The sequence below is a fragment of the Prionailurus viverrinus genome, chromosome B1, assembly GCF_022837055.1.
Source record: "Prionailurus viverrinus isolate Anna chromosome B1, UM_Priviv_1.0, whole genome shotgun sequence".
In the NCBI taxonomy this organism is placed as follows: domain Eukaryota; kingdom Metazoa; phylum Chordata; class Mammalia; order Carnivora; family Felidae; genus Prionailurus; species Prionailurus viverrinus.
Window position 1 is genome coordinate 122,532,949 of NC_062564.1, and position 27,840 is coordinate 122,560,788.

The 27,840-nt window shown below is 42.2% G+C and overlaps 1 protein-coding gene and 1 pseudogene across 1 annotated transcript in view; one reads left to right on the forward strand and one right to left on the reverse strand.

Annotated features, from left to right (window-relative positions):
* The window catches only part of DAPP1 (dual adaptor of phosphotyrosine and 3-phosphoinositides 1), a 53,110-nt gene extending 37,075 nt beyond the window's left edge, over positions 1 to 16,035 (reverse strand). The window contains exon 1 of the mRNA XM_047855790.1: positions 15,819 to 16,035. Coding sequence (XP_047711746.1) covers positions 15,819 to 15,919 — 101 coding nt within the window. The 5' untranslated portion in view covers positions 15,920 to 16,035. The remainder of the gene's footprint in view (positions 1 to 15,818) is intronic.
* A 477-nt stretch (positions 16,036 to 16,512) lies between these two features.
* On the forward strand, positions 16,513 to 24,031 carry LOC125164829 (nuclear cap-binding protein subunit 2-like; annotated as a pseudogene).
* The last annotated feature ends 3,809 nt before the right edge of the window (positions 24,032 to 27,840 follow it).

Here is a 27,840-nt window from a genome sequence, read left to right on the forward strand (position 1 = left end):
CCAAACTCAAATCCTGGAAGGCACCAGGAGTGCTGTTAAGGGAGACTTTAGCTCAATCAAATTTTCCTAATGTGGCATGTTCTGATGAAAAAAATAACAACAAAATGGATTCAGGTATCAACTGGGAAATGAACACTTGAAACAGTGAGAAACAGTTCACTTCTTCCTTCACGCAACCTCCAGAGATAGCCCTGCTACTAATTTGTTTTATTCTTCCATTTATTCAGTTGAACACTGGAACTGACCTAGCACTTGGGTGGGGAGAGAGACAGAGGGAAGGGAACTTTTTCTCCATTTAAAGGCTGGTGAGATTTGGAGTGTCAATCGTTCAGGGAGCTGTTGCATGGGAAAGGAATAAGAACAGCAGTGCAGACCTAGAAACAAGAGAATGGCAGGTGTATCTAGCATCAGAGCACCACTTGGTGGAGTGAAGGACTCAGGTTGTGTGCCAGCAAGAGGCAGTCAGGTGTGGTGAGACGAAGACAGGAGGTTGGCTGCGTGACGCAGTGCGCTGGATATTGACAGGTCCTTGGCTGACAGCTACAGAGATTCTTATGGCTTAATAGGCACATCTGACAGCTCATTACATAGAGTCCCAACTGCATGGAACTGTGTTCCAACCAAGTTCCTATAATTGGAACTGTGCTTAAAATTCTTTTTTGTTGTTATTCTGATTCTTAGAGGGAAGAGTCAGATCATAAGGAGCTTGAAGCTTGTAAAATATGGAATTCTGTTTAAGAAAATTCATACCAAATTACAAAAAAATAAGAAAGGTAATTATTCAGGGGCATCCGGGTGGCTCAGTCGGGTAAGCACCCGACTTCAGCTCAGGTTGTGATCTCACAGTTTCGTGAGTGCAAGCCCCACATTGGGCTCTGTGCTGACAGTGCAGAGCCTGCTTTGGATCCTCTGCCTCCCTCTCTCTGTCTGCAAGTGGGGCACTTGCACACGCACACATGTGTGCTCTCTCACTTGCACACGCACACACGTGTGCTTTCTCTCTCTCAGAAATAAACATTAAAAAAGTGTGTTGTTTAATTTAAAAAAAGAAAAGTAATTATTTAGAATGAGAAATCACAAAAAAAGTAGAAACTCAAAAAGCTGACAAATATCACAAACATCACAAAACCAAGAAAAATAGCCTATTGTCCTTAACTGTATCACATAGCTTTGTACTTTTATCCCCTATATTTTAGGTTGTATTGTCTTTGATTATTTCTTCATATGATAAGTTTTTGATAATATAATCTTCTAGAGAGAGAATAAAACAAAAATTCAGTCTTTCATCTAGAATATTCTTTAAGACTATTGATAGCATTGAAAAATTATTTTCAGGTTTATTGGTAATGAAGTTTTTGTAATTGTTGGCCAATTCCGGGACCTCTATCGAATTTCTTTCGAATATGAGCTCTAAGATTCCAGGGCATTTTACATTTTCATGTACAGGAACTAATCTTAAATATTCTTTGAGTTGATGACATTTATTAACTCTATCACTGCCAGGGAGGGGCCCTGAAGCTGAAGCCTCATTGGCTTCATAGTAAACTTATTTCTAGTGATTATAAAAGTCACTTATGCTTTTAATCTCTAAAACATTAAGCAATTAGGAATGTTTAGCTTAGTAAATAAAAGCCACGTATAATCCGCCACCACAACCATCAGGTTGGTTTGTAATTCTTTCTTTTAAAACTCTTTTGTGCGGTGTATAAAGTTCTAAACCCTAACAAGACTCTTATCCAACCTATGTTGCATATTGTTAATGACAGGGAACCCACTACTCTATAGGCAAGCTCTTTCCGCACTGCCATGGTTGATGGCCAGAAAACTTGCCTACGTTGAATCGCTGTTTCCTGCAGTCTAGCTTTCCACAGATGGTCCCAGGGCTACTTCTTGGAGTTATATACATGATACTTACATAAACAGTTAAAAGCATTTAGATTGTCTTGTTTTCTCTTTCCATGATCTTCAACTTCTCTTTTTATGACAGGCTTTCAGTCCCTCTATCATTCAAGGACCTTAACTTCTTTGAATACCTCCCAAATTTTAAAAATGTATCCTCAAGGTGTGGTATCTAGGTGACTTAGTCGGTTAAGCGTCCGACTTCAGCTCAGGTCATTATCTCACACCTCGTGTGTTCAAGCCTCGCGTCGGGCTCTGTGCTGACAGCTCAGAGTCTGGAGCCTGCTTTGGATTCTGTGTTTCCTTCTCTCTCTCCACCTCTCCCCAGCCTGTGAGCTCTCTCTCTTTCTCTCTCTCTCTCTTTAAAATAAACATTAAAAAAAATAAAAATCTATCTTCAAGGTAAGATCTGAGGTGTAAAACATGTGGACCCGAAGGATCCCAAAGGATCCCAAAGGATCTCCCTTATTCTAGCTGCTGGGTACACAGTAAGGCAACCTGGGATTGCATTAGTTTCTTGACAATTGCATCATGCTGCTGATTCATGCTGAACCTATTGTTGATTACAACTCCCAAGTAAGTCATTTTCCTCTGGTGTTCTGTCACCTCCTCTCCTGCTGCCTTAAGAGGTGATGGCTTTAGAAAGAAGTGCAGTAAGAAACCGTTCTACTACTGGGAAATGCCAACTGAAAAGAAATGCTAATAAGCAGCTAACTTGGATGACAAACGTCTAGATAGTATCAGTGAGAATTTTGTTGAGGGGAGACCATGCCTTTGTCTCCAGTCATTTCCTTAGCTTGTCTGTCTGCTGCAGCTTCCAACTTGTTAGCTATGTGACCCCACACAAGCAGCAACTTTAATTTTCCCAGCAGGCAAGGTGACTAATAACAATGCCACAGAACGGAAACCCTCTTATTTTCATATGTTGGAACATGGCCTTCTTTTACAAAGTTGTTTTTTTTTTTTTTTTTATGATTCTGTAACTTTTGCAGGAGAGAGAAAGGCGCAAGATTTGCTAATTATACAACATGTTATAAATATGCTAGGTGTTGTGCTCAGTGTGGGCATAGTTGGGAATAAGGTTCATCTTCCTGAAACAAAAAATTCAAAAAAAAAATTCTTTTAGTCTCATTTTTTTCTGAAGAAGTGAAAAAGAGCAAGAAACTACTATTTATGACATACATTCAAGTAATGTTATAGTCTCCTTTTCCCCCGAGGCCCACACATTGCTGTAATTATATCTCAGGCTAATGGAGGGAACAGACCAGAGACTCACCAAGCTTCAAAAGAATATTTGCACTGGGTTTATGAGGTTACCAAAACCAGCAGTTGACTTTGAAGGAAACAGTGGTATTATCCCTTCCATGATATAGTAACAAATTAGGAAACACCCACCCTCTAAAGAATTTTCATAGCTGCTTCTCAGTGAACTACAGGAAGTAAATTGAACCACAGAGAAGGGCAGACGAGCTAGATCCAAAAGGCTGCTCCTCAAGTCAGCTTCTTCTCCCATTCCAGTGCGGTGCCTCTTTGTGCTAGAACCTTCTGGGAAATTGCCTCAGTATTATTGGAGACTTCATAGTTTTTATCCCTTTGGGTTTTATTGCCTTAATTTAATTTGCTGATATGAGTTGATATTTCACTTTGCTCTATCCTTTAGAGGAGAGGCTTTCAAACTTTTTCAATCAGCCCACAGTATAAAATACATTTTTATCTCTCTCTCTCTTTCTCTCTCTAAACAGACACATGCATGCACGCACACACATTATAGCATACACACACACACACACACACACAAAGTATTATAGGAAACAATACTATTCTTCTGTAGGATACTTACTATTTACTATTTTCTTTCCTCTAGTTCTAAAAAATATTTTAAATTTTTATTTATTTATTTTTGGAGAGAGAGAGAGAGACAGAGAGCATGCACACAAGAGGGGGAGGAACAGAGAGACAATCCCAAGCAGGCCCCTCGTAGTCAGTGCAGAGCCTGACGTGGGGCTCGATCTCATGAACCGTGAGATGACCTGAGCCGGAATCAAGAGTCCGATGCTTAACCAACTGAGCCATCCAGGTGCCCCTTCTCCATTTATTTTAAAACCAACATTGATCGTGAGCCACTAAATTGACTTTATGAACACTAACGGGTAGGGCCTGGTGTTTGAAAAACAATGCGAAGCCTTGCTACTCAGTGCCCTGCAATCTTGCTAGAAATGTACGTTGTCAGTCCCCCTACAACTGTTGAGTTATAATCTGTATTTATCAAGAGCTCCATATGATTGATATGCAGTTTAGAGTTTGAGAAGCACAGGGTTCAGGATTCTTGGTCCCAAAATCTTTGTTTCAGTAACTTCGATGGTTTGAGTTCACGGTGTGTCTATCTAAAGAGGAGTACAAAGAGGGCAAAGAAAGTCCTAAGTGGCTTTAAAATACCAATGGGGAGGAAAAGAGAAGGATTTGCTGCTCTCCTGGTCAGAAAATTCCCAAATAGCTGCAATCTTAGAGATATGGCCAATAAATGGTATAGGAGGGGGGAGCTCACGAGGGGCTGGCATATCAAGGAAAGCTTCATGGAGGAGGAAGATCATGAATTAGAGCTTCAGGAATAAATTTAGGTTTCACTAAATAGTGAGAAAAAAGGTCATTTCAATTGGAGAAATGGCATAAGCAAAGGCACTGTGGTTGACACTTGCATGGCGTATATAGGAAACAGAATGCCTAGTTGGCACAGAGGTTTTATGTTGGGGAGTAATGCAAAATAACACTGGAAGGACACGTGGACACAGAAAGTGATCTTGCATGTCACAACATGAGCCACACAACCATTTAGATTATATGGTTCTTGGTGAGAAAATTTCTTAGTAACCCACCTCTACAGATTCTTCATATATTTAATGACTTATTCTTCCCCTTCCTGGCAAAGGGAAGTGACACAGAACCTAGACCTGTCCCATCAGAGTTACAAAGAAAACATGTATTTCAATCTAAAGCAAGAACAGAGACTCCTGTTTGTGTCACAGCAGCTAATAGTCCTTGGAGTCGAACAGCCGATAAAAACACTCTTTAGAGAATTTTCACTTTTTTCTTCGTTTTCAAAATGATTCTCACTTTTCAATGACATGGACACCCTTTGCACCCTCTAGACAGAAGACAGCAAATGTGTGGTTTATGATGCCACTCCCCTTTTTAAAGGCCATGGATAATATAGCTACTTGATCTGTTTTCTTCCTTGCTAAGGCGATACTGGGCCTCGGAATCCTTCAGAATGTAACAGGGATAGAATATAAGATGACACTGTTGGGCAATCTTACTCTAAGCAATCTTCACTTGGGTTCATCTGTCCTTAACACCTGAGTTGTTCTACAGGATCGCTTGGCTGTTGATTTCCTTCACGTTCAGTTGGGCATATGGTTGGTGCTAAATACTGTGACTTTGTGAAAAATAAAGCTCTTGGCCCCATGTGCCATCAGAAATCATGGGTTTAGGCTAGGCAAATGCCTTGTTAGCTCAAGAGCTCTTAGTGCTGCAATTTATATGAGAATCAGGCTGTGACAATATCGGGGACAAGACAGTGTTGTCCATATAAATATATTAAGTTCCATATTCACAAATGCGAGCTGATTTTTCCATTGATCGTGGCAACAGACTTTGTCCGAGCGGAGGGAGCCGAACAGGCCCTGCAAAGTTTTTGAATGCTCTAATGAGGCCTAAGAGAGGCATGAGTGTGATGCATAGGTTAGGCCGAAAATAAACTCACCACAGTCCTTCCACTGAAGAGGTTTCTGTCATGGAACAGTTTGTCTGTGGCTTTTCATATTGCCATTCTACATGCCCACATTTACATATGCTAATGGCGGAGCGAAAAGGTGAGGCCAGCTGCCCCAGGCATTAGGAGGCATACCTGAGTGATCACAGAGGCAGGGCTCTGGCTCTCTGGTCAAACAAGGAATTGAAGGTGGGACCCAAGGATGTTTTTCTTTCTGGTAGGAGTCAAGGCTCAGCTAAAGGAAAACAGGGCTGAAAGGAAGCAGAGAATTCTGTGGGAGTCGGAGATCAGGGCAAACCTGTTCTTGAAGGAGTCTGAGGAGCGAGGCAGGCAGTTCTGAGAGATGGAAACACAGAGACAGAGACAGAGACTCAGATACTTGGAGACACCGACTGGTGCAAAGAGTCAGGGACACAACAAGCAAGAGATGTGGACAGAGAGAGAGAGAGAGAAGATAGGCAAAACTCAGAGCCAGAGAAAGGCACAGGGGCTCACCCAGATAGCAGAAGCACAGAGGGCAGCGGCTTAGGCAGATGCTCCCCATCTGTTATGTGGGAGCAGAGTATTCAGGAGACAGAGGCCGGGAGACCAAAGAGAGAAGGACACAGACACTTCAAGAGAGACCCGTGGAGCCTGACTTGTAGGTGAAATGACTCATCAGGGAGGTTAAGGACCAGCAGAGACCAGAGGGGCAGTGCCGTGGACTGGGGCGGGGGGGCATATCATTTCAGCACGGGTCCTTTGGTGCAATCCCCAGGTCAGCCAACACAGGTGGAGGAATGGTTGCAAGACAAAAAGGGTGTCATTGTTTCCCTAGGGGTCACAGCTTAGTGATTGTTTGACTTGGACAGGGATCCAAAGCTCAGAGACTGACCAGTACAAATACTTCGTGGATAAGAACTTCAAGCAGCTTGGAATAGCTGGGTGGGGATCCATACCAGAGGTTTCTCAGGAGGGCTCATCTCTGAGTGGAGTCAAACTTGACTTTGCACTTATGCTCATTACTCTTGAAGCCTGTACTGCATAAAATGCAGGTAGTTGTCATTGGACAATTGCTGCTGGCAACAAGGTTGTTGCTGGCAACCTGCCATTGCGGGCTGGTCCAGGAGATAGCGAGGGCCACTTTTAGCAAGTCACAGCTACAGGAAAGAGCCCCAGACTTTTGGGGGGATGAAAAAATATAGACAGATACTTGTTTCATTAGTTATATCTTCCGTATTCCATGGTTCAGACGATGCCTGTCACCAATGTCAATTTGTCCCACTGGTAAAAACTTTTGGGTATAAGGGGACAGATGGAGTCTGAGAGTAATAAATGCAAATATGTCATCAGGGTGGTGCGGTAGAGTGCTGAAGTCAGGGACCTTGAATTATGGTCTTGGTCCATACGGTCCATATGGTCCATATGGTCTATGGACCTTGACTCAACTTGAAGCAACTCAAACATTCGGACGCCCACTCTTCGCCAAGTGGTGGGCTGGGCTGGAGCAGGCAAGGGGCCCCCCTGCTCCTGAGGAGCTCACCGTCAAAGAGTTTACTGTGCTCGGCTGAGAGAAGGGCAACAAACCTCTTACCGCCTTAGGACTGACATTTGCGAAACGCTTCTATTATCTGGAGAATCAACCCAAGACATAGACTCTACTGGTGGTGAGTCAGAACCATAAAAGCAATAACTTGAATCCTAGACAACGTTAGAAATGTATGGTGGTAAAGTAAACAAAGAATGAATTAAAAGACACTTGTGACATTAAGGTTTTCAAAATTCCTTTGATGTTACTTCGAAAAATGATGCAAAAGCAGAAGTCGTTCTTCTTCGGATGTGAATCACTCACTATGCTTAGTTCCGTGGAATTACTGGCTTTCACCTCTGTTCCTTTCTTGCCATTCCCAGGTGATCACTCTGGTTCCTCATTCACCAACCTGTAAACTCCCTCACTAATTTGTTTTCTTGGCTCTGGACCCATTGCCACCTACCACGCTCAACTTCCAGATTAAGCTAAAAACAAAACATGATGACCATATAATTCCACGTTCCTATAAGCATTCAATAACTCTATACTGTCAAGTGGAATTTGACTGAAGTCCAAACTCTTAATCTATGTAAAGTCTTCTGGAATTCGGACCAACCTAAATATTCAAGCTTTAATACAGGGAAACAGGCTGGGCTGGGGAAAAACCAAGAACATGCTTTGACACAGACTAAGAAGTAGATAATGGAAAAATATCCTACCAGAAAGCAAGAGAAAAATTATATATGTGGTATGGCCACAATTCAATGTGTGTGTGTGTGTGTGTGTGTGTGTTTACAGAAAAATATTTTTAAAAGACTGGCGATAAGTTGAACAGTATGTTATTCTGAGTGGTTGTACATGGCTGAATTTGGGTGCTTTCATTTCTCAAATTTTCAACAATTAATACAGATTTTTTTTTAACTGTTTATAATGAATAACTTCAGAAAGTAGAAAAATAGGGGTGCCTGGCTGGCTCAGTAAGTTAAACATCTGACTCTTGTTTTGAGCTCAGGTCTGGATTTCATGATTTGGGAGTTCGAGCCCCGCATGGGCTCCGTGCTGACAGTGCAGAGCCTGCTTGGGATATTCTCTCTCTCCCTCTCTCTCTGCCCCTCCCCTGCACATGTTGTGTGTGTGTGTCTCTCTCTCAAAATAAATAAATAAACTTTGTTAAAAAAATAAAGGAGAAAAATAGCATAAAGTAGTGAATAAAGTAATACACATATTTTAATAGTACCCATATTTTAGGTAGAATAAATTTCAAACTTTTGCCATATATTCTTTATGTATTTTTGGATGAACATTTTTATTTTTTATTTTTTCTTCCAAATTTTTATTTAGGCTTACACATATTACACATATAGTGTAATATTGGTTTCAGGAGTAGAATTTAGTGATTCATCACTTACATACAACACCCATTGCTTTTGGATGAACATTTTTTTACGAATATAATTTATTGTCAAATTAGCTTACATACAACACCCAATGCTCATCCCGACAAGTGCCCTCCTCGATGCCCATTTCCCCCCTCCCCCACCCCTCCCTGGATGAACATTTTTAAAGTTAATTACAGATATCATGACACTTTAATCCCAGGTAGTTCATTCAGCATGTGTCTCTAAAAAGTAATATTTTCTTATCTAACCATACTTTTATTTTTATTATTATTTTTAAATGAATTTATTTAAAAAATTTTTTATGTTTATTTATCTTTGAGAGAGAGAGAGAGAGAGAGAGAGCACAGCAGAGGAGGGGCAGAGAGAGGGAGACACAGAATCTGAAGCAGGCTCTAGGTTCTGAGCTGTCAGCACAGAGCCGGACGCGGGGCTCGAACTCAAGAACCGTGAAATCATGACCTGAGCTGAAGTCAGATGCCTCACTGACAGAGCCACCCAGGCACCCCTAACCATACTTTTCTAAAAACAAATTAACTTATTGCTCTTATGCTTTTTATTTTTTTATTTAGTTTTTGAAAGCTTTAAAAATTTTAATTACTTATTATTATTTTAAAGTTTATTTATTTATTTTGAGAGAGAGAGACAGAGCATGTGAATGAGGGAGGGGCAGAGAGAAAGGGTGAGAGAGAGAGAATCCCAAGCAGGCTCCACACTGTCAGCACAGAGCCTGATGTGGGGCTCGAACCCACACACTGTGAGATCATGACCTGAGCTGGAGTTGGTTGCTTAACTGACTGAGCCACCCAGGCACCCTGCTCTTATGCTCTTTAAAGTTATAAATATTTGTAAACAAAAATGTCTGAAAACAGATAATGGGGGCAGGCACTGGCAGGTGGGTGCTTAAGGAGAACATGTGGCCACAGAGACTCTAGAGAGGAAGCAAGGAACATGATTAAGTCTTGACTACGTGGACTGTGCTGGTTTCAGACAGGTCTGTATCAGGGAGTAGGAGCCAGAAGTGGAATTTACCAAGGGAAGTGGTAGGAGTGAGACATTAATGCAGGTTTTGTTTTGTTTTGTTTTGTTTTAAACAGCTAAGGCTATGGTTATGACACTAGAAACCAGAAGAGGAAAGGCAGGTGGGTGCCTTCTCTGAGAATGAGGCAGACAGACGGTGGGGACTCCGAGAGGCAGATCCCAGAACCTACTGAATGAGCACTCATTAACTGCTGGGTCCCAGGGACGAGAGGCTCTGAGTCATGTGGGCTTCTTTTATTTCCTGAACACCCATGTGTTTTGCCACTTTTACCCCTTCACTCATCTGTTCTGACTTCAACTGACAAATGCCTATCAGTTCCAAAGCCATCTTCTTCACAACCAGTGATCTCCTTCCTGCCTGCCATATGCTGTGTGCTTCATCTAGACACAGTCATGGCCCTCAGCACCCCCTGCCTGTGTTCCAACTGTCCATGTAGGTGCATTCTCTGTCCTTTGTGCTGTAAACTCCCCGATGTGACAGCCGTGTCTTCTCAAGCTCAGTGTCCCCACATTATGCAAGGCATAATGTCCTCATTCAGTAGATGGATCTATGAATGGATGGAGGAGCGAATGAATGAAACAAAGTGACTCCACTCAGTGCGGAGAAGGTTTGTGGACAGATTTCCACACGTAAGTAGAAGGAAGTCACCATCACCCAGGGAGGAACAGAAAACACAACAACTGAAGAGGAAATTCATTTGAGTCAAGGAGAGACTGAACTATACAGTAGTTACATACTCTCATACAGCCATGAGAGAATCACCTTCCATTTTTAGAATCCAAGATCACAGAGTTACGCACAGAAGAGGCGCAAGGTTTATTGCTCTACTTGGTATCACATCTCTGTAAACAGATTCCTTTATTTTATTTTATTTAAATTTTTTAATGTTTAGTTTTGAGAGAGAGAGAGAGAGAGAGAAACAGAGTGTGAGCAGGGAAGGGGCAGAGAGAGAGGGAGACACAGAATCCGAAGCAGGCTCCAGGCTCCGAGCTGTCAGCACAGAGGCCGACGCAGGGCTCAAACTGTGAACCGAGAGATCATTACCTGACCTGAAGTCTGATGCTTAACTGAGTGAGCCACCCAGGCGCCCTGTAAACAGATTCTTTTAAAACTTTGACTTTACTATACTTTTCTTAGCCTACTCTATTTGTCTAGCTCTGAAAAATGGAACCTACACAAAATTTAATAAATTTTTGATTAATTAGGGTGTTGGCCTGGCTTATTATGTGAAGAATGTGAAAGAATAATGTCTGTTTTTTAAATTAAATTAATTTTTTTTTTAATTTTAGAGAGAGAGAACACATGAGCAGGGGAGGGGGAGAGGGAGACACACACACACACACACACACACACACACACACACTCACACACACACACAGAATCCCAATCAGGCTCCTTGCTGTCAGTACAGAGTCCGACATGGGGCTCAATCCCATGACCCTGGGATCATGACCTGAGCTGAAATCAAGAGCGGACGCTCATCTGACTGAGCTACCCAGTCTCCCTAGAAAAACGTCTTTTAGTGATCACATCTGCTGGTTATAATAATCACGGAACTTTCTTTTTGTCTCCGAGTTCATCTGGCACTAACAAATAGCGCTAATGTAGCAAGAAGAGAAAAGTTCAATAGAAATCAGGAAATTGCGTCACTGGACAGGCAATCTCCTGGATGTAAAGGTTTATGAGCATGTAAGCTTGTGCATGGTGATAAAAGCTGTCCCTCACGCTCCTCATTTGTAAATGGAGGTGATATTAGTTAATAGTACCCACTTCCCAGTGACGTGTCAATTTTATAAATCACACACGCAAACGGTTTAACACACTGCCCAGCACACGGTGAGCATCCAATAACTACTAATTGTCGTGATTAGAACACATGGCTGTTTTGATCAGTGGAAAGAGCATCAGCTTTGGGGTAAGCTCGCGGCATGTCCCGCAGCTGTACCGCTATGAGGTCTGTGACCTGCATAGTTCACCTACCTTGTCTGAACTCACTCTCCCTCTCTATAAAATGAGTATAATCATACCACATCAAAAGAGTTACTGGGAAAGCTAAATGACATAGTGCGCATAAGAGGTATATGGTGCTGGCACATAGCACGTGGTCAGAAAATAACGCGTATCCCAACAGATTCTCTGGGACCTCACGCAGTCTGAGTTTTCTGCTTGTGAGTCTCCTTGGATAGCAAATTAGAACGCCAAGACCGTCTGAAGACCAGAGCTAGTGTATGCAAAATGTCTGCCTCATAAAGAGGACTTATTTTGCTTATTATTGTCTGTTCCCTGAGTCAGCAAACCACCACCTGAGGGCCAAATCCTGCCAGGGTACATGTTTCTGTATTTCCTGCCAGGGTACGTGTTTTTGTGTAGACTAAGAGACAAGAGTGGTTTTGCATTTTTAAATGGTTGGAGGGAAAAATAGAGAAATATTTTGTGACTCATGAAACTAATATGAAATTCAAATTTCAGTGTCCATAAATAATATTTGTTGAACACCGTACTGTCACGGTCACTTGTCTGCGTGTTATCTACGGCTGTTTTTGCATGACAGTGGCAGATGTGAATAGCTGTGGCAGAAATCATAAAACCTGCAAAGCCTGAATAATTTGTGATCTGGCTCTTCACAAACAAAGTTTGCTGACCCCTGATCTCTTCTAACCTTCTCTTACATGTACGGAGGTAGAGAAATGAGAAACTTCCTTATTTTTTTCAACAGCCAGAACTTAGAATCTAGCTTTTTGACTCTAGCCAATACAGCTACACGCTGCGGCTTTCTCTTAAAATTTGAGATTTGGGAAAGTATATAAAAAGAGAACATTTATCGTATTTCTCACTTGAAGGAATACGTCTGACTAGATAATCTGAATATTTAATTTAAAAAGTCCTAATATTTTTTTGTTTTATAGTATCCTCTTTGTGTCTGTAGTTACACAGTTGATGAAGGCTTACCCATTCACAATATATATACTGTTCCTACATTGTCCTCCAGGGACCTTTGTTGTGATCAAAGAACGTCTGGAACTTCAAATTATTAACTAACCAGCAATTTTATACTAGTTGGTCATTTCGGTGATCTCGCTTGTATTCGTTGCTTGTTTCATTCCCCCACTGCTTCATTTAGAAAGCACAAACAGCCTGACTCTGTTCCCAGCCCCTCTTCCTTATTGCTGACCATTCTCCATACCCCCGGCCCCTCCCTTCCTGCCCACCTGCCGCCTCCTCCCCCAATCCCACACCCCCAAAGCATAAGTGAATCTAAGCAACAATCACAGACGGTTTTATTTCCCCTTTGTTTTGGACACATGAACACATTGAGGATTAAAGAAAATAAATGTTTTAGATTGACGCTCTATAAATGAGACACAGAAATGCATCTGAGTTGCGTGACTTAGGTACTTTAGAAAAGAATAAACCTGTGCTCTGAGTGAGCCATGTGTGTCCTAGAAAAAGGCAAGTGATGGATTTGCTGCAGTTCAGGGTTTAATTTTCAGAACTTAGATATTGCAGAGCCTGAATAAAAATAGGGACCAAAGAATAAGGATGTATGAGATCTCTCTAACCACCCAAAATACCAACATAAGAATCTACCTAACTACTCAAATAATACATTTAAAATAATTTTAAAATGAAGTCATTAAAACCGGCCACCTATTATCTATCAATTACATTATATCATTTTGTTTTTATGGAGCTTTTAGAAAAACTGAACTAACCAGAAGTTTTAGTACAGATCATACCTAACCAGTGACTTCAAGTTTCAAAGAAAAAGTTTCGTTTATATTCAGAATTCTGCCAAGGACAACAGGTCATTTTCAAGCTTTCTCAGATATCATCACCTATAAAAGGTGTATCAGCGATGCCCTGGAAGGATAAGTATGGACTTTCTCAAGTCCATTATGAAAGGTTCAGGAATTTTCCAAGCAGGTTGTTAAACCCTTGGCAATTGGAAATTGCCCATGGTAGAAGGATTTACAAAGGGGAAATAGGAAGACTCTAGAAATCACCCCTCACCCAAGTGGTATATCAGCAGTATATTTAAATATTTAAAGTATATTTAAATAAACCATGCTCCTGAAAGTTCTTCTTAGGGCGGAAGAAGATGTTCTAAAATTAATTTATGGTGATATTTATACCACTCTTTTGTAAAACACACCTCAATAAAATTGTTAAGCAAAATGCCTCCAAACCAACAAATAAGAAGTCAGCATTTATGAATGGATTTAAGATTCAGGTGCTTACCCAACAAATGAGAAATAAGGCCACACTTTTTTCAGCACTTCTGATGGATTTATATTCTATGCAGTGACTCGCAACCTTGGCCTCTCTCTGGAACCACTTAGGGAGTGTCAAAAAAAACCTGCTCACTCCCAAGATACTAATGGCATTTGTCTGGCCTGTGGCCTGTACAGGAACTTTTAAAAACTCTTTGTGTGACTCTAGTGGACAATTAAGGTTGAAGAACCACAACTGTAGAGCAATTTTCCTAGGTAATTGTAGCTTATCTGTTGTTACAGAAATCATCCTCAGATGTTTAGTAATTTCCAGGCCTTCTGAAATACAGAAGTCTGGACATAACTGTATCTGTTTTGGGTGTTTCTGGGTTGTGTTGAGAATGTGTCCATTCTTTGAACAAGGAGGGAAGGCACAATTCTGTTTTCCTTGTGGGTTTTACCCGCAGTCACTTCCTGCTATGGGCATATGGTGAAGAGAAGAGACGTTGGCTAGCTCATCGCTGTCATCCAGGGAGGTGACAATGTCATTCAAGCACAGAATGTGGGCTCGGGTCGTTTAATTGAATTGAGTATCTCCTTTGTCTCTCTTCTCTTCTGGAACTTCCTACCCATCGTGGGCTGGGAATATTGATCATGAAGCATGTAAAGAAGTACACTTTAATAATTTAATAAGGCCAGGAGTGAGATCCCAAGGGTCTGGCTTTAGTGCCTGGACTTTGTGACACCCATTTGGATGCTCAGGGGCATTTTACCCTTTCTCTTTGGAGATTCAACCTAGAAGAACAGTGACATCCTGAAACGCTGAATTCCCAATAGAGGGAGTTTACTTTCTAGAAAATTCTAGCTGTTCTATCTGATTTATCTTGTGAAGGGAGAGTTCAATGAGGAGACCTCCATTTTAAAATCTAAAGACAGGACTTCTTGAGAACTTTTACAGTAACACCACACAAACAGATACGATCTCTGCAGCCTTAATGCAGAGAGATTTCATCCCTGTCTCAGTCTTTCTCTGGTTAAGAATGTAGGCTTCTGCAGGTTGAAATCCCAACTTTGCCAAGTGTTGACGTGTATGTAGGCAATGTTTTCAAGCCCTCTGGTACCATTTTTCTTCCTTTGTGTGATGGAGATGGTAACAGTTTCTAGGTCAGTGGGTTGCTGTGGAGATAATGCTGTTTATTAAGACAGGTGCTGGGCTCGCCTCTCGTGAAGCCCAGGTGTCAAAATCAGCCTCTTGAGGACATTTCTGATGCTTTAGGGTAAAGGCCCAGTTTTTCTAGGAAACCCCCTACACCTCTTGCATAATACTTGCTCCTTTTATTAACTATCCCCATGAGTTGTCTCATCTGGTCCCTTCTGACAGGACTGTGATGTCTCCATCTCCCTAAACTTACAACCTGTTAGAGGCAGAAATGCTATCCTCTTCCTGACTTGTTTGTATTTAAAAGCCTCAGCGCTGTGCCTGCAGACATGAATACATACAAGAACTCACAGACGCAGTGTCAGGAGAGAGAAACACAGATGGGACATTGCAGACACTTCCTCATTCTTTGTCTTTTGAAAAAGTCCCTCTCCCATGCAGTAGGCTGGGCTTTCTGTTTACTTTCCTAGCAATACAGCTTCGAGCTCAAAACTCTGGAACAGCACTTTCATTCATAAAGCAGACCCATATCAAGGAAATCAAGCAACACCAACTTCTGCATCTCAATCCTGTCCCGAATCTCAAAGAATGTCCGACATTTGATTTGTGTCTCATTCTCTCCACCTACCTGTTTTCAGATCTGGGAAAAGACTGTATGCTTTTGGCCCCAAGCAGAAAGATTCCTAACAGACACAAATGAGTGAAGTGGAAGGGACAGAAGATGTAGATGGCAGCGTGCTAAAGATAATCAATCGAAGTGAGCATTTGGGTGGGAGTTGGGAGCCCACGCTCACCCAAGAAGTACTTTGAGAGGAAGACCTGCTTTCTTACCCCAAGTCCTGGAGCAGCTCTGCTTCTCCGTCTGATCTGCTCCACAGATCTGAAGGATCCTGGGCGCTCATCTTCCCTTCTAGAGATTCTGCTCTGCCCATTCGCGCTCCTCACGTCTCCTGAGCCTCTGCCAGGTGCTATGGGAAGGCAGAGAGAGATGAGTTCCAACTGCTTCTCACTGTCTCCTCCTCTGAGGGAGAAGCCTGCTGTGGTTGAGCCTCCAACCAGCAAGGAAGTGAAACTTGGTTACTCCTCCCACTGACACTCACCACCCTGGCCCTGAGGCACGGGCAGGAGTGTTCTGTCAGCCAGGAAGTATGCAAACTTAGGTAGCTACCTCTGAGGACACCCACACATGCAGTTTCTGTCAAAGGGAATAAAGATAAAGTCATGCCAGCTGGGATTGGCCTATCAATTCTAACTTTTTTCGTGAGGTCAAGCATAGTTTCTTCTTGGTGCTATTAACCTTGTAGAAGAGGGTGCAAGCACCCCCACCTTCTGTCACACACACACACACACACACACACACACACACACACACAAACACAAGGGACTCCAGGGAAGCTTCTATCTCAGGAACCCCTCACAGCGGATAAAGAAATCAGAGTCAAACCACTAGATTTGATCCTGAAGTCTGGTTTTTAGCATCTTCTCAATATTTCTGCCTCAATCACCCAAGCTTTCCAACGCGCCCATGACTGTTTTCTCTGAGAAGGAGGGTTGGGTGAGAAGATAGGAAAAGTTGTAGAGGCCAGCCTGGTGCCCAACTAACGGGCATGGTGGAACTCCCGCTTCCTTCACTGGGCTTCCTTTCAGCTGGTATTGCTTTGTGTCCCAGTTCATGAGAGAATCCTGTGTGCCTGAAAGTGCCAAAGGGAAACTACTATAACTCTGAATCCTTGGGAATCGGACAAAGTGCAGTAATAAATGGACCAAGAACATGTATTGTTTCCTGCCTTCTCTCTCTATGTACCTGCAGGAGAGAATGTTCTTCTGGATTCTCTCCCTTCTCTCTCTCTCTCTCTTTCTCTCTCTCTCTCTCTCTCTCACACACACACACACACACACACACACACACACACACACCTGACTCACTCAGGAGTCACCGGGGTGCTTTATTACTTGTTTCTCCCAATGTGGTCTGAAGACCAGCAACGCTCACGTCACCAGGGGCTTGTTACCATGCAGAATTTCCGTTCCATCCTTCTGAACCAGCATGTGCATTTAAATAAGATTCCCAAGGTGACTCCCGTGCCCCTGGAAGTTTGAGGAGACTGCCGTATAGGATACCAAGACAGCAGAGCTGTTCCTAAAGGGGAGGATCTGCCCGTGGCATCATTTCATCTCTCCTTAAAGTTCTTCCCTACTACCTCCGTCTGTCAGTGATTTGCAAGGCCCGGGCTTACTCTGAGTGCGTGGGAGAAATTCCTGCCTGTCTAAAGACAGCCTGGGGGAGACTAAGCTCTGCTAACGCACAGCATACTGATTGCACGTGAACATTTAAAATTCTTTTTGCTACAGCTTGCCCAGAAGGGAGCACTGGGTCCACTTGCAGCAGATGCCAGTCCTGGCCTGGGAGGTGACGCACGTACACACGGCAGAGATAAGGGGCAGCTGGGCAGAGATTTCCTGTTCTCTTTCTACAGCTTTTTGTTCAGTGTTTCAGTAGCTATTTTGTTCCCATTTCAGCAAATTTTGTTTTGCTTTGCTTTTTACTTAACCTCTCCCCCCCCCTTTTTTTTTTTCAGGAAAGTAGCAAAAATTTACTAAGATCACCCTCTTCCCTTTCAATCTTCCTGCCCTTCTCCTTTTCTCATTTTGCTATCCCATCTGTGACCCTCTCCTTTTTTTTTTTTTAATGTTTATTTATATTTGAGACAGAGAAAGAGCGTGAACGGGGGAGGAGGGTCAGAGAGAGGAGACACAGAATCTGAAGCAGGCTCCAGGCTCCGAGCTGCCAGCACAGAGCTGGACGCAGGGCTCGAACTCACGGACCGCGAGACCATGACCTGAGCCGAAGTCGAGCCACCCAGGCGCCCCTGTGACCCTCTCGTTTTTTAAAAAATATTTCTTTAAGATTTACTTATTTATTTTGAGAGAGAAAGTGAGCGCGAGCACGAGCGGGGGAGGGGCAGAGTAAAAGGAGAGAGATAATCTCAGTCTCCATGCTCAGCGAGGAGCCCAATGTGGGGTTCAGTCTCACGCACCATGAGATCATGCCCTGAGCAAAAATCAAGAGTCCACACTTAACCGACAGAGCCACCCAGGTGCTCCTGTGACCCTCTCCTTTGAAGTCGTTGTTTCTGTCACTTATTCCATTTTCCCCAGGCTCCCACCCTTCCCCACTGGCCCCCTGCTCCACTCTCCACACATTCAGGATTACAGTGGCACCAGTTGCTAGAGCATTACCAGATGGTTTCAACAAAATTCTGGGTATTCATAACAAATATTTCATAATATATTTTAAGTTCGATTTTTTAGGTATTACATATTCATTTTTAAATTAAAGGAACTGCAGTTCTTGCCTCATATCACATAATTTACTTTTTACTTATTTATTTATTTATTTATTTATTTATTTTCTTAAATTTATATCCAAGTTAGTTAGCATATAGTGCAACAATGACTTCGGGAGTAGATTCCTTAGTGCCCCTTACCCACTTAGCCCACCCCCCTCCCACAACCCCTCCCGTAACCCTCTGTCTGTTCTCCATATTTATGAGTCTCTTCTGTTTTGTCCCCTTCCCTGTTTTTATATTATTTTTGCTTCCCTTCCCTTCCCTTATGTTCATCTGTTTTGTATCTTAAATTTCTCACATGAGTGAAGTCATATGATATTTGTCTTTCTCTGACTGACTCATTTTGCTTAGCATAATACCCTTGAGGTCCATCCACATAGTTGCAAATGACTTTTTACTTATTTCAATGGTGCTGGTTCAAGGCACTGAATTCTTTCCATACAGGTTTTGAACACAGAAATGGATACAAACTATCAAGTTGTTTTAACAATTCTAGAACATCTTATGCTTTGTTGGAAAAAATTTTATTTATCAAGACATTTTGAGCCTTTGGGGCACCTTGGTGCCTCAGTCAGTTGAGCGTCTATCTGACTTTGGCTAAGGTCATGATCTCACAGTATGTGAGTTCGAGCCCCGCATCTGGCTCAGTGCTGTCAGTGCAGATCCTGCTTCAAAATCTCTGTCCCCCTTTCTCTCCCCCTTCCCGCTCACACTCTCTTTCTCTCAAAAATAAGTAAACACTTAAAAAAAAAAAAGAAATCTTGGGCCTCTATTGGAATGACTATCATATCCAAATCATTGAGAGCTATTGTGTCCAGAGTTGAATTTCCTTATTAGGAGAATGGGCTTCTAACATTTGAGACTCTTCTAAAAAATCCTTTTTGATCTTTTCCTAATGTATTTCTGAAGCTTAACTATCACAATGTCTGCTTTTCACCTGGTTACCTGGAAATGGCAATTCTATTTATTCTCTTCACAGAAAGAACCATCTTTCGGCTTCCTTGGTCAACTGTTTGTTATTAAATAAGCATGATCTCCTCCTCTCCATCGTTTATGTTGGTGGGAAATAAAGGATACATTCTGGAAAGGGAAACCATGGCTTGGGATTATCACGTACTGAGGTTACCATAACTTGGGGTAGAGGAAGCCTAACTTTGTTTTCCACTGTCTGCTCTCCCAACCCATGAAAAAGAAAAAGAATCATGATTTCATAGTAAATTAAGGCACAGAAACAGCAGAGAAAGAAAGAACTGACCATGTTTTTTAGCTGCAGGCCAGCTCTCCAAAGGAAAGCTCCAAAGGAAAGGCTTCCATCTCTCCTCTTAATTCTGTGGTGGGCTCCGAGCTGCCATATTGCTTTTAAAAATATGCCAATTTAGGGGCGCCTGGGTGGCTCAGTTGGTTAAGCATCCAACTCTTGCTTTTGGCTCAGGTCATGAACTAAGGGTCGTGGGTTTGAGCCCCACATTGGGCTCTGTGCTGATAGTGTAGAGTCTGCTTGGATTCTCTCTCTCTCTCTCTCTCTCTCTCCATCCCTCCCCCAATCATGCACTCTCTTTCTCTCTCAAAATACATAAATACACTAAAAAAATGCCAGTTTAGTTTGGCTTGAAGCCACCACCTCTGTGTTTTCTGCCACAATTATTTGATCACTTAATCCAGTATCAAAGGCTAAGGTAACTGGGTTGTCTTGAATTAATTGAGACTTTATTTCATTTTTGTCTCATCTCCATAAGCAGTCCTAGCTTCTTTGTTGAATAAGGAGGCTGTCTGGATATGGGTATAAGTCACCAACTTCAGGGTGTAAAATTTACTTCAACCTTCCCAAACTTTCCCTGTTCCTCTTTCTTATTTACCCTCTTCTCTATCATTTTCTCACTTTTCATTTTCAGTAGTTAATCTTGAACTCCATTCCCAACCCTCTTTATCTAATGTGAAATATTTGTTCCTTTCACCAAGCCAGTGATGTGGTTTAATTCCTTCATATCATCTTCCAGTGTGTGAAAATTCTATAGAAGTAGTATAGCAGTGCAGTTGACAAAACCCATCTCAGGGAAGGTGGAGAATCAAGACTCCCCTGCAGTGGTGGGAAATCCTTGTCTTGCACTGAGGCTCCTTAGGAATCACACTGCCATATGTCATTCAGGATAAGCTCCATTCTTTCACAACTTCTCAAGGGCCGTATGTGCCCCTCACTCACTGTAATCCACAGTACAGCAAAAGTCACAGGCTCCATCAGGGCCATAGGAAGAGCATGCCAAGGATCAAGTTGATGGGTGCTGTGGACTTTATCTCCATTCCTACCCATATTTTCAGCTGCTGTGTTATTGGAGCAGGGACAGGGTATCCCCCAGATTATACAACATACACATTTGGCACTCTACTCTCTTCAACCTAGCTTTCCCATCCTCCTTGCTTCTCCTTGAACCTGCTCATTTTTGCCTCAGGGCCTTATACCAGCTTTTCCCTTTTCCTGATTTTCTCTCCCTCTAGATCTCATGTGGTTTCCTCCTGCACTTCACTCAGGTGTTTTGTTCAAAGGTCACCTTCTCAGAAGGAGCTTCCTTAGCCACCATATTCAAATGTTTCTCCTCTTGCCCCTGGCCTGTCCTTCCAATTTCCATACTCTGCCATATTGTTTGTCAAAACACTTAATGTTGGTTGTTAATATACTGAAGTACTTCCATCCGAGTTTATAAATAACCACTGCCCTGAACCCCTGATTGTCCTCCAGTCCTCTTGGCCACCCCTGTTCCCAGATGCCTGAGACCTTCCCACCACCCAACAAATGAAGGGCACCTCTGGGACTCTGTTCTAGTACAATTTAGCAATACAATTCAGCAATTCCCAATACAATTTAGTAATTTTTAGTAAATTTAAAGAATTGTGTGGCTGTCATCACAATTCAATTTGGGCATGTTTTCAACACCCCAAAAGATTCCTTGTATTCATTTGCAATCTGTATATTTTGGATACCACTTCTGTTTAGCTCTACCTGATGGATTACATAGAATTTTTGCTTACTTCTGTGACAAATCAATTATATGGCATATAAAGTTATATGTTATATATATTTCTATCTCTTACCCAACATTTTTTTTTCTCTTTTTCAAATTTTTATTTAAATTCTAGTTAGTTAACTTACAGGGAAATATTGGTTTCAGGAGTAGAATTCAGTGATTCATCACTTACATACAACACCCAGTGCTCATCACAAGTGACCTCCTTAATATCTGTCATCCATCTAGCCCATCCCCCACCCACCTCCTTCCATCAACCCTCAGTTTGTTCTCTACTCATTAAGAGTCTCTGATGGTTGGTTTCCCCCTTTTTCTCTCCCCCCCCTTTATATTCATCTGTTTTGTTTCTTAAATTCCACATATGAGTAAAATAATGGTATTTGTCTTTCTCTGACTGACTTATTTCATTTAGTGTAATACACTCTAGCTCCATCCATGTTGTTGCAAATGGCAAGATTTCATTCTTTTTGATGGCCGAGTAATACTCCATTGTATATATATACCACATCTTCTTTATCCATTCATCCGTCAATGGATATTTGGGCTCTTCCCATAGTTTGGCTATTGTTGACAATGCTTTATAAACATAGGGGTGCATGTACCTCTTCGAATCTTTATTTTTGTATCCTTTGGGTAAGTATCTAGTAGTGCAATTGCTGGGTCATAGGGTAGTTCTATTTTTAACTTTTTGAGGACCCTCTATACTGTTTTCAGAGTAGCTGCACCAGTTTGCATTCCCACTGACAGTGCAAGAGGGTTCCCCTTTCTCCACTTCCTTGTCAACATCTGTTGTTTCTTGTGTTGTTAATTTTAGCCATTCTGAGAGGTATGAGGTCATATCTCATTGTGGTTTTGATTGTGTTTCCCTGATGATGAATGAGCATCTTTTCATGTGTCTGTTAGGCATCTGAATGTTTTCTTTGGAAAATGTCTATTCGTGTCTTCTGCCCATTCCTTAATTGGATTGTTTTTTGGGTGCTTAGTTTGATAAGTTTTTTATAGATTTTGGCTACTAACCCTTTACCAGATATGTCATTTGCAAATGTCTTCTCCCATTTCATGGGCTGCCTTTTAGTTTTGTTGATTGTTTCCTTCATGGTGCAGACACTTTTAATCTTGATGAGGTCCCAATAGTTCATTTTTGTTTTTGTTTCCCTTGTTTCTGGTGATGGGTCTAGTAAGAAGCTATGGCTGAGGTCACTGAGGTTGCTGCCTGTGTTCTCCCCTAGGATTTTGATGGTTTCCTGTTTCACATTTGATGGTTCCTTACCCAACACAATCTCCTGCAATGTGATCCTGTCACTCTCCCTGGTCTACCTCAAGCACAATTTTTTCTCACTCCAAGAACATCATAAAAATGGTGATGTCATAAATCCATTAAAGGCAGCTATATAAAGTCCCCTACTGAGGAGAGAAGTAGTGGGATCAAAAGCCAGCCCTTTCCTGTTTCTGTGCACTTTACTGAACTGCCTCCACAGAGTCAGGGGAGCACAGGGGAGCCATGTACACTGCATAGGGCAGCCTCATGGAGGACATGGCTAAATGGTCTTTGCGGGACCCTTGGTACAAAAGATAGAGCAAGTGTGCTGGGACTTGGTCTTCAGCACACATGAGGTGGTTTCTGGGAACTCCCAGAAATAACAGGAAGCTGTGAGTGATAAAGGGCTGAGGTCCTGCTTCTTCTAAGAGGAGCCTAAGCAAAGTGAGTGGAAGTCAAGGAACATTCACCTGGGATACTGAGGCACCCTTCCTCTGTGTCTACCATGTATTCTGTGCCCAAGCCCATCCCTGGCATTTAATCAGTTCTGCGTATATACAGGAAGCCAGGCTCACAGTTTCTTTGGTGACATTTGCCAAGAGGCAATGTTGAAACAACTGAAGCTTTGCCCTGGAATAAGAAATACAATCACCTCAGTGGTTATAGAAGATCAGCTTTCTTCCTGATGGCAGCAGGTTATATTAGTCTTTTTCAGAGGATGAAATAACCAATATATTATAACTGGATCAAGATTTAGAAATATTCGAGAGGCTCCTGAAATTCTAGAAAGAGAAAGATGCGACCAACAAGAGGAAGCTTAACCAGGTTGCATTAAAATAATAATACTAATAATACTAATAATGGGTCGCCGGGCTTCATTGTTCCCAGAGTGGCAGCGTCTTTGTCTTCCTCTCTGCACTGCGTCCATGGCCTTCTGAAGGCGCTGCGCAGCGACTCCTACGTGGAGCTGAGCCAGTACCGGGACCCGCCCTTTCGGGGTGACGTTGAAGAACAGGAGAACTTCCGAGGTGACAATGAAGAACAGGAAAAATGACCGAAGAAGAGCCGTAGGTTGTATGTTGACAGTCTTTCCTTTTACTCAACTGAAGAACAAATCTGTGAACTTTTCAGCAAAAGTGACATGAAGAAAACCACTATGGGCCTGGATAAGCTGAAGAAGACAGCATGTGGGTTCTGCTTTGTGGAATACTATTCAAGAGCAGAGGCAGAAATGCCATGAGGTATATGAACGGAACTCATCAGGACGAGCGGATCATTCCCAAAGACTGGGACGCAGGCTTTAAGGAGGGCAGGCAGTATGGCCGTGGTTGTTCTGGGGGCCAGGTCCCAGATGCGTAACGGCAGGACTGGGGCACTGGGAGAGCAGGCTATGGAAAACTGGCCCCGAAGCAGTGAGTGGTGAGAGCCCCGTCGTGGAAACGCACTCCCATGGCCCGCTGAATTTGCCACGCGTTTCCCAAGGTCTACACACCTGCTCTCTTGTACCATGCTTTGATCAAGGTCTTCACTGAGCTGGAAGTCTTTTCCTGACTTTCCTTTGAAAACTACTAAAGTACAGTATTCAAAAGAATGCCTTGAATTCTGTAGTGTTAGAATCTTGGCGCTCTGTCAGGTTACCAGGTCAGAATTTATGTTTCACCGCAACAGATTTTATCTAAGATGTTGATCTGTCTGCCCAAAACATCACACTTCTTTTAGGAAGGTGGAAATTTTTTTTTAATGGGTAGTAGGTTCATGGTCAACCTTGGGGCCTGGAATTATTACTTAAAATTTTTTAAGTTTGTAGGAGATAAAATGTAATAAATGGGGCTTTGCTACGTTGTACAGCTTTGCCCTAAATTAATTAGAAGTGTGACAACTGAAAAAAAAATAATGTATGTATAAATTACAATGAGTTTCCATAATCACTTTCTTTTAGATATCATGAATGTTATGTTAATTAGGCAGAGCAGTTTTCATCATTCTTGCTATTTTTTTAATATATGAGAAAGTTGGGGCTCAGAAACAACAAAGAGCATGCTCCAGGAGCATGGATTCTAGGACACAGCTCCAGAAACAGAATTTGTGTGTATTGTCAGTCAGTGTCCAGGTGAGAAAAAAAGAAAACATTCTGGATATTTCATCCAGGAAGGGATACAATGCAGGGAACTGGCTATAAAGAGGTTGGAAGAATAAGAGGAGATCATGAAGCTGTGACTTCCTTTGATGATCCGGGCACACAGGTCTGCATTGCTGAGCATGGGAGGGAGACTGCCACTGCTGGTCTCCAGGACCCCGGGGGGCACACCTCTGTTGATGCAGCTGAAAACTGGCTCTATTGCCTCCGAGGCTCGCAAATGCCACCACCGCTGCTGGCTGTACTGCCTAAAGCAGAAAGCTAAAAAACAAAAAAAAGATTTCTTCCTTTCTCTAGTCTCCCAAGAGACAGATTCTTTCTAAAAGACAGCTGGCAAGGGAATCAATGAGATGCAGTTTGTGGGCTCCCAGCTCCTGTGATAAAAGGGGAGCAGAGGTCAGGAATGGGAGAGACGCATGCTATTCTCGTTCTGTGTTCTTTCCTCTGTAGCTTGCTTTCTCCTGTGTTAGTTAGGGTATGCTAAATTACTACTTCCAGTGGACTCAACATTTAATACTTCGGCGCATAGGAAGTTTAGTTCTTTTTTTTTTTTTTTTTCAACGTTTTATTTTATTTTTTTTTGGGACAGAGAGAGACAGAGCATGAACGGGGGAGGGGCAGAGAGAGAGGGAGACACAGAATCGGAAACAGGCTCCAGGCTCCGAGCCATCAGCCCAGAGCCTGACGCGGGGCTCGAACTCACGGACCGCGAGATCGTGACCTGGCTGAAGTCGGACGCTTAACCGATTGCGCCACCCAGGCGCCCCGGAAGTTTAGTTCTTATTCACGAAACTGTCCAGTGAGGGTATTCAAGTCAGCGGGGGCAACCCCCCTCCCCCACCTCATAGTCATTTACATACCAGGACATCAGTCATTGTGCTGTCTTTAACACATGGATTTCAAAGTTGTTCTCAGTTTCCCAAATCCGGTCAACATGGAGGAGCAGTTGAGGGAGCTTTTTAGGGGTTGGACCAATAACAGAAACATATAACGTCTCCTATTCCACTGAAGGTGACTTATCCTGTGGCTCTACCCAGCTGCAGCAGAGCCTGGAATTGAAATCTAGCTGCGTGCCAAATAGAGGAGAGTGCTTTTTGTTTGTTTGTTTTTTTATTTTTTTGTTTTTGCTTTTTGCTTTGCTAGTGTATCTGCCACGCCGCTCATGAATGTAAAGATCTGCTTTCAGGGTCTTCAAATCAATCCTTTGAGCACAGAATAAAGAGACCTGGCTTGAGAAAAGTCATTTAAAAAAAAGATTGGGAGTTTCAGTAGCTTTCTTACTTGTTGTGAAACATCCATGAAATCGTGCAGGAAAGTAGATAGATAGATAGATAGATAGGTAGATGATAGACAGATGATAGATAAAGGATTAAGGATGCTTTAAGCAACACTAACAGAGACAGCACCATAGTCAGTGGAGGTCAAAGTCCTGCCCCATCCTTCTGGTGAAACCACAGCTTGATTCCTGTATTCTTTTCTGTCCACCACTCCAGTGGACTCCAATAAACTAAAATGTGACCAAATAGGATGATGAAACAGTTGGTCAGTCTGGGAAGAAAAACACAGAGGAGACTGTGATGGTTATCTGTAAGGATATAGAGGGCCGTAGAAAGGAAAGGATGCCTTTTTAGTGTGCGTGTGCCTCCAAAAGGCAGCACTTGGTCGGTGGGGTCAAGGTTACATGGCAGCAGAAAAACTTTTCAGTATGAGACTTGCCCAGGCAGGCAAACTTATAAAAAATTGTGCTTCTTTGTGCATTTTTTAATAAAAAATAAGTTCCAAAGCCTGGCTATCTGTACAAGCAAAGGGCTTGAAGAGGAATTCATAAATGAGAAAATGCAAATGCAAAATCTTACTTGTAATCAAAGGAGTATAAGTTGTATTAGCAATGGGATACATTTTTGCTTATCAAATTCGCAAACAAATGAAAATAAACAAACAGCCCCCTCTCTCTCTAACCCAACCACCTGATAATGCTGGCTGTCAGTGAGATCTAGTGTGATCAGCGTTTTCATGCACTGCTGTTGGTATGCAAACTAGCCATTTAGCAGTATAATTTCTAAGATTTTCGTAAGAAGTGCTTAATCTTTGATCCAGTAATTCCATTTCCAGGAATATTAACCACTATACTTAGACAAATGCAATAATAGTATGGTAATCTTTACCATGACATTATCTTATAAGAGTGACAGGCAGGAAACAGCTTAAATGAGTAACACTAACAGAATAGTTAAAAAATGTTTAGCACAGCCCTCTATGGTGAATTATTATGCAGCCTTTAAAAATGTGATTGACAGTCTTTAGTATGGATATACAAATGATCTGAATCGTGTAAAGAAAAAATTGATAAGAGGGGGACAGGCGGGAAACACGCTTTGGTAGGCTGGAAGCAGCTCTGAATAATGAAATCATGCACAAATTTTGAAATGCTTGTTTATATTGTTTTCATAGTTATAAAATATCACTTTGATAGTTAGGAGATAAAAAGAAGATTTATTTTTTTTTTAAAAAAGGCGTATGCTGTAAGTCACGTAATATTACATCAGAGGCCAGATCCTGTAGAAAGCATGGGAGTTGGTGGGGTGGGGCAGGGTGGAGAAGTGAAGGCGGTCTGCTCCTGCCTGGATATTTTATCATTGACATTGTTTGGAACCGCTGGTCGCTGGTGATAAAAACAGACTGACTTCTCCTCAAGTTGATTCTTTTTTTTTTTTTTTTTTTCAATTTTATAGGCTATTCTTGGGGGTTAGATTGCTCCCAGCCCTTTCTCTCACTTGCCTTTGTAGCTACTAGTGAAGGGATTCTTATATGGGGAGGAAATGACTTGTAAGCTTCCTTTTAACTTGGAGATACTGTGACTTTTTGGAAACAATCATGCAGGATTGCTGAAGCTTTTCTGCACATGCGGAGTACACGTTATACTTTGTGTTGAAGTTGGGGATCATGTACGTTTAACAAAACACCTCTTATCACAGTGAATCAACAGTGTTTGTACATTATTTCAAATAATTTTAAGAAAGCACATGGACATGTGCTTTAAGAAGAGTGCTTTGGGGGCGCCTGGGTGGCGCAGTCGGTTAAGCGTCCG